The sequence below is a fragment of the Nanorana parkeri genome, unplaced genomic scaffold, assembly GCF_000935625.1.
Source record: "Nanorana parkeri isolate BGI_ZX_2015 unplaced genomic scaffold, ASM93562v1 scaffold100, whole genome shotgun sequence".
In the NCBI taxonomy this organism is placed as follows: Eukaryota; Metazoa; Chordata; class Amphibia; order Anura; family Dicroglossidae; genus Nanorana; species Nanorana parkeri.
Window position 1 is genome coordinate 319,251 of NW_017306368.1, and position 12,307 is coordinate 331,557.

At 41.3% G+C, this 12,307-nt stretch overlaps 1 protein-coding gene across 1 annotated transcript in view; it reads left to right on the forward strand.

The window, feature by feature from the left end:
• BIRC6 (baculoviral IAP repeat containing 6) overlaps positions 1-12,307 on the forward strand; it is a 258,916-nt gene that overhangs the window by 95,964 nt on the left and 150,645 nt on the right. Inside the window, exons 32-39 of the mRNA XM_018552891.1 lie at positions 2,897-3,116; positions 3,366-3,499; positions 4,297-4,336; positions 4,579-4,744; positions 6,314-6,445; positions 8,040-8,255; positions 10,521-10,704; positions 12,079-12,237. Coding sequence (XP_018408393.1) covers positions 2,897-3,116; positions 3,366-3,499; positions 4,297-4,336; positions 4,579-4,744; positions 6,314-6,445; positions 8,040-8,255; positions 10,521-10,704; positions 12,079-12,237 — 1,251 coding nt within the window. The remainder of the gene's footprint in view (positions 1-2,896; positions 3,117-3,365; positions 3,500-4,296; positions 4,337-4,578; positions 4,745-6,313; positions 6,446-8,039; positions 8,256-10,520; positions 10,705-12,078; positions 12,238-12,307) is intronic.

Sequence of the window (12,307 nt, forward strand, 5' to 3'; positions counted from 1 at the left end):
ACCACCCGGGTGGTCTGTTTTGAACAAGCCCAAAAAAAAAAAAAAAAATACCTCTAGTCTAGTCTCCTTTTCGCTGGCCTGGAATGCATGCAAATGCACTGGGCTGTACCAGAAAAGGCCATTTTAATGCAAAAAAAAAGTTGTGGAATGCTGCAAAATCGTGGCAAAATGCAATGCACTGCATTCCAGATCTGGTCCGGAAAATGGTGTGAACCTGGCCTGAGACTTTCATCACTCAATCATGTATTTTGTGGGAACTCCATGGACCACAAATTTCTTAGTTTGCTGGCATTGCTGTCCACCTTCGTGCATTTATGTGCGTTTTTGCCCACTGTGGAGTATTCCCTCTCATTACATTGTGATTAACGTAAAAGAAAAATATGCATTGTGATATGTCTGTGAAGGTTCTCATTCATCCAGGTCATGGTATATCTGTAAAAAAATAAGTCAAGGCAACTGGACTTGGACTGGATCAGACCACTTGTATTAAACGAGCGGCGGCGGCTCCACAATGCACATTCAGCTCTGTTTGTCCGGAGTCGGGCTAAATGTACTTTAAAACTACTCACCCGGCGCCCGAAACTGCATGTCCCGGGCGTCGGGCGATAGGAATTCCACACCCCTGGCCCATACACTCTGCAACGTGTTTTAGATCGATAATCAGACAGTTGATGGGAAGTCAACGATTACAATTCCTGTACTTCTGACCGAGATTCATCAATCGGTCAGGCTGGAAAACTTTTTTTAAATCGTACGAAAATCGATGGATTAGTCACTAGTGGCGTTTTGGTTCGAAGTAAGAACATTGCACATGCGCAAATTAAAATCTATTCTGTCGATCGAAATTTGGGGAGTTAGTATTGCCAACGCACGATTATCGGAACAACATTGGTCTCTGCTTGATGGGCAATTTGAGCTAGAATCGACAGTGTATGGGCACCTTTTAGACTTATCATGACAACCAATCAGATTTAGGCCTGCCATGGATGTTTGAATGTGATTGTTGATACCAAAAGGAGGTTGCACACTACAGCTCGGCTTTAACCCTTCATAACTGAGCCTGTTTTTAATTTCTGTTCGTTAATGACCGACCCACTTTTTAAAATTTTTTTGTTGTGTGATTCTTCCACGGCAGTGATATACTTTCTTACTAAAGTGCACACACACATATTATATATTGTTTTTTTAGAGGCCAGATAGGGCTATATATATATGTGTACCTAACGCCTCACTTAGGACAAATAAAATATAAATAAATGAGGAAAACGCATAAAGAAAACACTTTTTCCCCAGTTTTGATTTATTATTTTTATTTTTTTTAGAATAGCACAGCTAAAAAAAATTCATTAAAATTTATTTGACCTTTTATTTGGAAACACCTCGCATTCCTAGGATTTTAGAAAGTTTTCTGTACCTAAAACTAAAAGCTAACATTTTATTTTTTCCTCTAAAAGCTAATAGTGACATTGTATGCCAGGTGACCACTAAGTGTCACACTTGGTGACCAGTGACATACTTTGAAAATCGCTGACACGAGGTTAAATAAAAAAAATGAACCCCTTAGGGTGAAAAACAAATTTGCAGCCCAGTTAATTTTTATGATCGCATAAATCTATATTTAAATATAGATCATTTTTAATTTATTTGTTATGCTTTCCACTAATTAAAACATTTTTAACACTTATCTATTTTTAATTATATCAAGCAATCATTGTGAATGAATCTCAATATGGCTGCTTGATGATTTAATTAATTTTTGCTTATTAGGCTGCTCCAAACTTAGGAACAGCCAATAATAATCTTAGTGACACTGATGCTGTTGAGTTTGACAGCCCTGCACTAAAGGCTTCTGATTGTTGCCAGAACAATCAGAAGACTGCAACATTGTTTCAGAATAGAAATCTGTAGCTAAACCTGTGCCTCAATACTGAGACATCCATTAGGCCTGGTTCACACCTGAACATTTTGTAGCGCGTTCAACGCTCGACGAACGCTCTACAAAACGCTCAAACATCTAAATCCCATTGTATTCAATGGGTCTGGTTCACACCTTGCCGTATTTCCGCCCGTCCGAACGCGATACAAAACGGCCTACGCCCAAAGAAGTACATGTACTTCTTTGGGGCGTTTTGGTCTCGCGTTTCCATTAGGATACAGCCAAGTAGCCCACGGAAACGCGTGTTTGTCGCGCGTTTTTTTCCCTGTGAATCGCTGTAAAAATGCGTGACGCGAACCGCGCGACAAACGCGCATATTCAATATGTCCTAGGTGTGAACCCAGCCTAAATGAACCGTAAACGCTGAATCTCAGCGTTAACCAGCATTACAGAGCCCCAAATAGCTGCTCATGTTCAGTGTAATTTGGGCACGTAGTGGCGGGGACGTACAGTGTCTCTGGTCACGAAGAGGTTAAGAAGCTCAGTGTGCAGTGGATTGCAGAAAAGTTAGCTGGGTAAATGAGTGAATTTTTTTAGATTTTAGCACGTCATTTAGACTTGCTTATTATATAGAACTATTCTTTTTTTTTCTTCAAAGCAATCTTGATCAATTCCTCACAAATCATAGGTAGCAGCCCTTCGGTGGAGGTTAATTTGGGTGGAATGTTTCTTCAACCATTTTGTTGATAGGAAACAGACTGTAAAGCTCTTAAAGTTGTGTCGTTTTTCCAAGCTGTGTCTGTCTTTGAAATGTTAGCTGTAAAGTCCTTTGTTTTATTCCACTTGGCTATTACAATAATTGTGTACCCTAACAATCACATGGCTGCAAATTAATATCAATTTCTAAACCACATGAAAGGAGAGTAATGCAGTATATTAACGTATACTGTAGTTTTTAAAATGCAGGGTTTGGCATTTGATTTAAAATGACATTCTTGTAAACTCCCTTTTTTTCTGTAGGACATTCTGTACCAGCAGTCCTCCAGAACACTTTCCATGCTCAGGCGTGTGAAGAGCTGTTTAAACACTTGTGTATAAGTGGAACACCAAAGATAAGGCTGCACACTGGCCTGCTCTTGGTGCAGCTGTGTGGTGCGGAGAGATGGTGGGGCCAGTTTCTCTCCAATGTTTTACAAGAACTATACAACTCAGAGCAGCTGTTGATCTTTCCTCAGGACCGGTGAGAATTACTTTTACATTATCTTTTGAGCTTTCTGATATGTACAGTATACAGTGTACTGCTTGGAGATATCTCAATTTGTTTTTTTTCAGTTCACCATTGTGTACCTGTGAAATATCAGTTTTGAATGGCCATACTCTTTCATTGGCTATAGCAAATAATACTTTAATAGATGTTCAAAGAATGCTGTTGAATAAATCCTCGGCAGATGAATAACTAATTGCTTTTGTTTTTGCATTCTGTTTGCAGAGTCTTCATGCTTCTTTCTTGCATAGGCCAAAGATCTCTTGGTAACAGTGGAGTCCTGGAAAGTTTATTGAATCTGCTGGACAATCTTTTATCACCTCTACAGCCACATTTACCTGTCTTTAGGCGTGTCGAGGGTAAGAGCCCTTTTCAGCTCACTGTTTTTAAAGCTGAACTTCATCCTTAACTTCATTTTTGGATAGTTATACCGCCTCTCCTGCACTGAAACCGCTTAGTCTGATATTACTGCATACTATGAGCTTCTTACAGTTTGCTTTGGAAGCTGTAGCAAGTCAGGTAGAGGCCTCCTTATTTCTTAGCTGCACGACATCCAGCATCATCAAGACCTGTTCTTTGCAGCCTACTTGCACCCGCCATTGTCTGCATACACAAACCATGACTGCAGTCATTATCCAACAGCTTTGAGGGGTAATGCGGGGCCACACCCTTCTCAATTTCGGCACACTCTGGAGGACTGGGACCTGAAAATAATCCTAACACAATCTTGAGCAAATTCAAACTAAGCATAATATGGTGGTAGTGTGTAAGCAAAGAATACCTAGAGCAGTGGTGGCGAACCTTGGCACTCCAGCTGTTTAGGAACTACAAGTCCCATGAGGCATTGCAAGGCTCTGACAGCCACAGACATAACTCCCAGAGGCAGATGCATGTTGGGATTTGTGGTTTTGGCACAGCTGGAGTGCCAAGGTTTGCCACCACAATCTCACCACTTTCGGCCCGCAGAGTAATATCGGGAGCTGTGGCTCTAGATAAGTCAAAGTTCCACCCTGCACTGTTCTACCCAGTGAGGCAGATATCAATCGATTTTCAAATAAGGTAGAACAGCCTTCCCAGAGACTGGAGGCTGAGAGGGGTAGGCAGGTAGGGAGATCATAATGTCCTTGCTGCTAGCTTTCTTCCCCTCTCATTGCAGAAGCTGGGGGGGAGCAGGGTGCATCAGCAAGGGCTCCACTGCAAGTGCTCTGGGTTGCTGTATAGCCGCCAAGATCACTTGTAACAGTCTGCTTGTGTAGTACCCTCCGAGGTCGCCGTCTCTTTTAGGGGACCTGGAACCACAGCAAATTCATTCAAGATGGAGAGGAAATTGATAAGTGATAAAAAATAAAATTAAAACCAGCCTCGCCATTTGCCTGCAAATTAACACGCACACGTGGGGCAGCATGTTGACTTCAAGTTTTTAAAATTGGGTAATTAGCAAAAGGTTATATCTTTTTTGTATATTCATTCATTTAGGGAACCAGTGGAGTTTCATTAACAACAACCTGCACACACAGAGTCTAAATAGATCGTCTAAGGGAAGCAGCAGTTTGGATAGGCTATACTCCAGGAAGATCAGAAAACAGCTGGTTCACCACAAACAGGTAATCTGTATGGTGTGGAATATATTAATCTGTGGTGCAAAAATCGAGAATTTATAAGGTCATTTCCAAAAAGCTGAATGTAAGGATATGCTATTTAAGTCTTAAAATCTTTAACAAACATGATTTACTATTAAACAAATATATGTTCGTTTTCTTACATTGGAATGTTTAAAGTCCAACTGTGGCCAGGTTATGGACATTCAAATATTGAAAAAGCTTAGTGTATAAACTTTAAATTAAACCCTCATTTACATCAGTAGCTGTTGCCATTGTGGAGCAATTAATCTTCTGAGTTTGCATTTTAAATTTTTCGATTTTACTTTGACTTTTTCTCCTGTGGCTCATTTCCCCCCTTTCACAGACTGGTTAGCCTGTTAGCCTTTTAATCTCTAATGTAAACATATAGCACCAGTGTACATAGGGGAGAAAAAAAAGCCCCAAGTTCTAATGTGATCGACTTCACTGCTTCTGTAAATTATGAGGATGAATTGCTTAACAGTGGCTATGATTACCGAGGTCAGTGAGAGCTTAAAGGAGAATTATAGGGAGAGTGAAATACACTTATCCCCATAATTGGCGCCGACGTGTGACACAAGCCGTCACATGTCGGCACTATTGGTCGGGAACTGAGCGATCACATACCACTGATTGCCGAGTTCCTGATTTCCTCCCTGCAGAGTGCGGCGGCTGTCGGTCACTGCTCCCCACAGGCACTCTCGCCTCCCCCTCTCTATTCCTCCGCCGCTGACTGGAGGAACAGATGGGAGAGATGGCGGGCACAGCTGACTCTGGCTCTAAAGAAGCAGAGCTAGTTGTCAAATCAGGCAGCATGGTGGATCCCGACAATATTGTCACGATCTGTCTGGGCTGCAGCACGGCTCTTCGCTGTCCGCTATTGCTCGCTATATGCTGAGTTTTGCGTCAAAGGAGGACATTAGTATATGTCCTCCTATGACCCTAAAGAGAACTAAGGCAAAATAAAGGTTGGGCCATAGTTAATTGTTCATAGTTCTGAATGTCCATAGCCTGGCCTCAGTAGTTTAAGTTCAGAAAGCAAAATAAGGATCTTTGTACACAGGACAGAGGTGAGTAGTACCGTATTCTGACATGTTTGTCCTGTTCAGCTTGCTAGCACTGGGGCAAAAAAGATCCCTTGTGTGGATAACTGTTTATTATGTAGTGTGTATTCTCTAATTGTTTTCTTACCAAAATGCTGTGCTATAGTGTCTTTTTTGTTTTGTCTCTTTATTCTCTTGTTTATGGCTCTGTAATAGAAAGCCCTCAGCAACCATTCTCTCCCTACAATTAGTGTGAAATGGAGAATCTGCTTTCAATTCCATATACATGCACATTTTCACTGATTACTACTTATGGGTCATTGAGAATTCCTCACACCACATAAATCTAAAAACTACCTGCGATTTTGTTATTTTCTTTAACCACCTCATTTAAAAGTGTCTTATTAAGCATTGTCTGATTGCTTATTGCTGATTTGGAGTAATGATATTTGTACTAGATGATACAGATGTGAGTTATTTATTTCATTTAATAAATTAACATTTCCACTAGCAACTCAACCTACTGAAGGCAAAACAGAAGGCGTTAGTAGAACAGATTGAAAAGGAGAAAATACAGAGCAACAAGGGATCATCTTACAAGCTTTTGGTGGAACAGGCAAAACTTAAACAAGCCACTTCTAAGGTAAAGAGTTAATAGACCACGGTTTGAACAATGGGGGATTTTGAAAGTTTTCTTTGTCATGTGTGGCTTAAAAGAGAACTCTGGGGAAATGTATTTTATTAACCCTTGCAGTAGAGCTACCACAGCACTGCAAGGGTTAAAAGAACTATGGCCAAGGCTTTTTTGGCCGTAGTTCTCTTTAGGATCACAGGAGGACATTTACTAATGTCCTTCTGTGACCCAAGACTCAGCATATATCCCACTATATGCTGACAACGCAGAGCTGTATTCGGTTTAGTGCTAATGGTGATTAATGGCTCTAGAATTATTGTTTTCACTCCGACATTCACAGCAATATGTAACGTGTAACGCAATTCTCATTCTTGCAAGTTGGTGTGCATGTGGGGGGCAGGGCACTTGACAAAAAAAAAAACTTTTTTGCATGCATTTTTTTATTTTTATTTTCATTTTTTTTTACACAAACCTTATTGCTATAACATAGGGGGCTAGCAAGCCCCCTATGCAATAGCAAATAGGGTGTGACAGGTCCTCTTTATGGAGACATCAGGTGTCTTTCAGACACCTAATGTTACCCAGGGACCCCAAAGAAGCTGAGGAAGCAGAGATCTGCTTCCCCAGCTTCTTCTCCTGGCTCTAAGAGCCGGAGAATGTAAATAAGTGACACCAGAAGTGATGTAATACACATCACGTCTGGGTCCAGTGATCGGAGGAGAGATCCGCTCCGATCGTTGCGTGGAGAGCCGGCCCCGGGCTTTGCCTGGGGAAACTGACGGTGGCCCCGAGGGGAGGGGGAAGGACGCCACACAGTACAAACGATATGGCGGCTGTATAGACGCCGGATCGCTTGTACATTACAGCTGTCACTGGCTGTTAAAAATGGCAGCATCCATGTTCTTGTTTTAAGCACTTCTGCGGGCCGTCGTCTATAGACGTATTGTGGCCCTGAAGTGGTTAAACCTAAAACTGAATATACTGACAGTTTCAGCCCCCCCAAAAACAAGCTTCTTTAACCTCCCTGGCGGTAATCCCGCGTGTGGCTCGGGGTTAATTTTCAGTACCAAAGCGGTAACCTCGAGCCACACTAGGGATTACACTGTAGCGTCACTTACCTTGTCCCTACGAGCCCCACTGTGTCCTCTGGCCGATGCCGGCATCCGGGTTCCTTCCCTGCGAGCGACGGCGTCGCAGGGGGGCGGAACCGGCGGGAAATTCAAAAGTGAAAAATAGAAAACAATACTGACATAATCAGACCACCAGGGAGGTTAAAAGTGTCCTTTTATTCACCAGTTTTGTCATTCTTTGCAACACGGAGTATTTGAGTTAGCTCATGGTATTATATCCTGTAGTCTGTCCATATCTGGCCTGTATTGTTTCATATATGTGCACCTTGTAGTTTCCAATATGCTGCTCATTCAGAGGGTGTCCCAAATGTGCCCACTGGCAACCATCCTTAAACTAAATAACAATCAAGGTCTTATAGTAGCAGCTGGGTATCTTTTAATAACTTCTAGTAGTTTTAAAGGGTTTTATCGTTTTCTTTTTGGCATTATTATATGATGAGCATTGTTCAGTTTTCCATTTTTTACTTCAACAGCACTTTAAAGATTTGATACGTCTGCGTCGCACTGCAGAATGGCCCCGATCTGCTCAAGACACTGAAGTATCTGCAACAAAAGAGAGCCCCGAAATCGAACCTCTACCTTTCACCTTGGCACATGAGCGCTGTATTTCTGTTGTACAGAAGCTGGCACTCTTCCTCCTGTCTATGGACTTCACTTGTCATGCTGACTTACTTCTGTTTGTCTGCAAGGTATTAGCACAGTTTTTTTTGTTTTGTTTTTTAGGATGTTTCCTATTTTGCTATTAACTGGTTGTCACAGTGCTCCCTCCAGCCTGTCTCCTCTTGCACTGCAGTGATGGTATGTCCCTCAGCATCCTCATGACCTATACACTTTGTAGAGAACGTGATGACTCTGGGACCTTGGTCTGCTGCACCAGAGGGGGAGAGAGGTTGGAAGGACCTGTTTAAGAGCCAGCCGGTAAGTATAACTTTTTTTTTTCTTTTTGAACCTAGATAAAAACGAACACTTAACCCTTGTAGTGTAGGGGTGGCCCCATTGCCAGGGTTAATATAATTTGTGCCTGGAGTTCTTCAAGTTATTCACTCTTGTGCTTACATTTTATTGCCGTTAATGATTTTTAAACACTGCCCTTAATTTGAAAGCCTTTAAAAACATAAGTCTTTCTTTTCAGTGTATACACTTAAATGTGTCTGAATTATTTATAGCGTGAGGCATAATAAAATTCACAAATACAAGTCATCAAGCAATTACAGATTTCAGCATTAAAATAACAGGGCCCTTAAATACAGACTAGTCTTACTTTGTTATCCCAACACCTTACAAAACAGCAAGCCATATAAATGTATCAAAGTAGGTCTAACACTAACTGGATGACATTTTAGTTTGCTGATGCACTGTGTATTGTGGACAATTGCCATGGGTTTTTGTTTGCTATCAGTGCAGTAATGGTAAAAATAGGGACATGCCTGTGCAATTTGCCTAGGTGTTGGCAATGGTAGCCTCCATCAAGGTGCATGTGACAGGGTGACTATACAGGAGCAGAATTGTAAAACAATTGCCTCCCTATATCAGGAAATGCCTAATCAACAAGGGCCTTTGTTGCAGGATCACCAGGTATTCTTTTAATGAAATCTGCAGTTTTCATAATGTTGATTACATTGACATGTTTGGCTTACATGAGATTTTAGTGATTGGGTTTGTATCTACCTTAAAGTGACTAACCTTTAAAATATTTTTTTTTTCATTATCTGTTCCTTTAACTGTGCAGTGTCTATTACATTCTACCTTTTACTATTTTCCATGTAGTGTGTTCACAGTACCAGTTTGATCCTGCCTTTCTTCCTTGTTCAAACTGTCCACACTAAGCACGGAAGCTCATCTGTACTGGTGTGGTCAATTTGTTGGTCTCTTGCATGTATCACAGCTAAGGCTCAGCTCCCTGTATCTTCCAGTGTCTGTTTATGTGACATGCCTCCTCCCAGCCCTTCACTGGTGAGCTCTCTCCGACTCTACAGCATACTTGACGCACCCCTTCCTAGCACTTCACTGATGAGCCAAAGCTCTCTCCTGCTCTACTCTTTACATGACACGCCACTTCCCATCTCTGCACTGATAAGCCATAGCTCTCTGCTGTTTACATGACACACCCCTTTTCAGCCCTTCACTGAGTCTTAGCTCTCTTGCTCTGCTGCTTAACCCTTTAGTGACGGGAGACATACACTGTACGTCCCCACTACTAAGTGCCCAAATGACCACTCATGTACACTCTACGTGATCAGCTATTTGGGGCTCTGTCATGTTGGTAATCGCTGAGAATCATCCTTTAATGAAACCCGGTTTTCAGACACCCGATCCCTTTCAGGAATCTGCTGTTTAACTGAGAGGTATTTACAGTTTTGCCATCACTCTGACAGCTGGTATAGATTGGGATTGGGAAATCCCAAAGTGTATACCGGCTTTGTTTTTTCCTAAAGTTTGCGCAATATAAAAATTAGCTACATGTTTCTTTTGCTGAATCAATTGTTGCAGGCTTCTGATCTTTGTGGGAGCAATCGGAAGTCCTTGGTGACATCTGATCCTGAAATGCTGCAGGATCAGTGCCTCTAAGGTTATTATTGGCTGTTCTTAATTTTAAAGCAGCCTTATGATAACCAAAAAATAATTAGATTATCAATCAGTAATAGTGATATTCATTTACGATGACTGCTTGAGTTAAATAAATAAAATAAAAACGTAAAACATTTTTTGAAAAAAGTAGTGAAATGTGTAAAAATATAAATAGATCTTTGAAAGAGTAAAACCTCTTTAACATTTTAGTTCTTTTCAGCCTTCGGGGTCTTAAAACTTGTGAAATGAGACTGCAGTAATTGTATCTTTGTTCTGCTCAGCGTTGGTGACCTTAGAATAAAAGCCACTGAAATGTTCAACATTTTTATACTTTTTCTTTCAAAAATGCCATCTCGTGAACTCATGCCCTCATTGCAACTTTCTAGGTGCTTGCTAGAATCGCCAATGCTACCCGCCCCACCATACATTTGTGTGAAGTAGTGAATGATCAGCAGTTGGAAAGGCTTTTGTTATTGCTGGTTGGTACCGACTTCAATAGAGGAGACATCTCTTGGGGTGGCGCCTGGGCACAGTACTCTCTGACCTGCATGCTCCAGGATATTTTGGCAGGTACAGTATTAGTTTCATAACTGATTTTTTTTTTTTTCTTCATGCTTCTGTTTTGCAATGCAGCTACATGGTTGAACAGGTAAAAAAAATATACACACACTTCCAAAATATTTGGGATGCTACGTAAAATCTACATCAAAACAGAATGCATTGATTTGCAAATCTCAAACCCATATTTTATTCACAATAGAAAATGTAAAACATATCAAAACTTACCATTTTAAGAAAAAAATAAGGTAACTTTAAAATTGATGGCAGCAACACATCCAGAACAATTTGGACAGGGCATGTAGCATCCCCTCTTTTAACAACACTCTGCAAACGTCTGCAAACTGAGACCTGTTGCTGGAGTTTTGGAAGAGGAATGTTGTCCCATTCTTGCCTGATGTAGGATTCTAACTGCCCAACAGTCCTGGGTCTTTGCCGTTTTTTTTTCATTTCATGATGCGCCAAATATATATTCAATTGGTGAAAGGTCTGGACTGCAGGCAGGCCAGTAATGCACCCGGACTCTTCTACTATGAAGCCAAGCTGTTGTCATAGATGCAGTGTGCCCTGCTGAAATAAGGCCTTCCCTTAAAAAGACGTTGTCTAGATGGGAGGATATGCTGCTCTAAAACCTGGATATTTATTTCAGCATTGGTGCCTTTCCAGATGTGCATCCTGCCAATTCCATATGCAATAATGCCCCCACAATACCATCGGATGCAGGCTTTTATGACTGAGCACTGATGATATTGGTTGCAAAATGTTCTTCCAGCTCTTTCTTGTTAGTTCCACTTTGCCAGCTTTTTGTTGCCCTGTCACAATTTTTTGGAGATGTGTTGCTGCCATCAATTTCAAAATTACCATATTTTTTTCTTAACATGGTAATTTTTTTTCAGTTTAAACATTTAATATGTTTTCTATTTTCTATGCATTTTGTTTTATGTAGATTTTACACAGCGTCCCAACTTTTATGGAGTTTGGTTTTGTGTGTATATGTCTACACATATATATACCGAGTACTCGTACTCACCCAAATGCTCCAGATGCCTAGCCCGTTACTGGAACTTGAGAGCATGACACCAGGGAGCATGAAGCTGGCTTATGACTCACCGACCATCTTCCTGATTGGTCGGGAAGCTGGCGAGTCATTAGCCGCCCCCCTGGCTTCCTGATCGGCCAGAAAGCCGGCTTTGTGCTCCCTCGTCACTTGGTGAAAGCTTCCCTGCTAATTGGCGTGCGTGTGTGTATATACGTATATTATTTTTTTAAATGGTCAGAAATATTTGATTTGACGTGGAATTTCCAAATGTCCACTGTGTGAGCAGATATCACAAATACTTTAGTTGCTACAGCTACTAAATTCTATTGCGGTAATTTGTTTGGCAGGAGAGTTGTTGGCCCCTACTGCAGCTGAAGCCCTGGATGAAGGAGCCATGGGAGAGGAAGCTGGTGCTTCAGCCGGAGACTCTGATGACTCTTTACAACAGTCCTCTGTCATACCATTGGTGGAAACTGTGGATGAGCCTTTAACACCTGACATTACAGGTAGACTGAAAGCCCATAGACCAGACAAAGCATATATATCATGTGTTTAGCATCTCTGCAGTATATATAT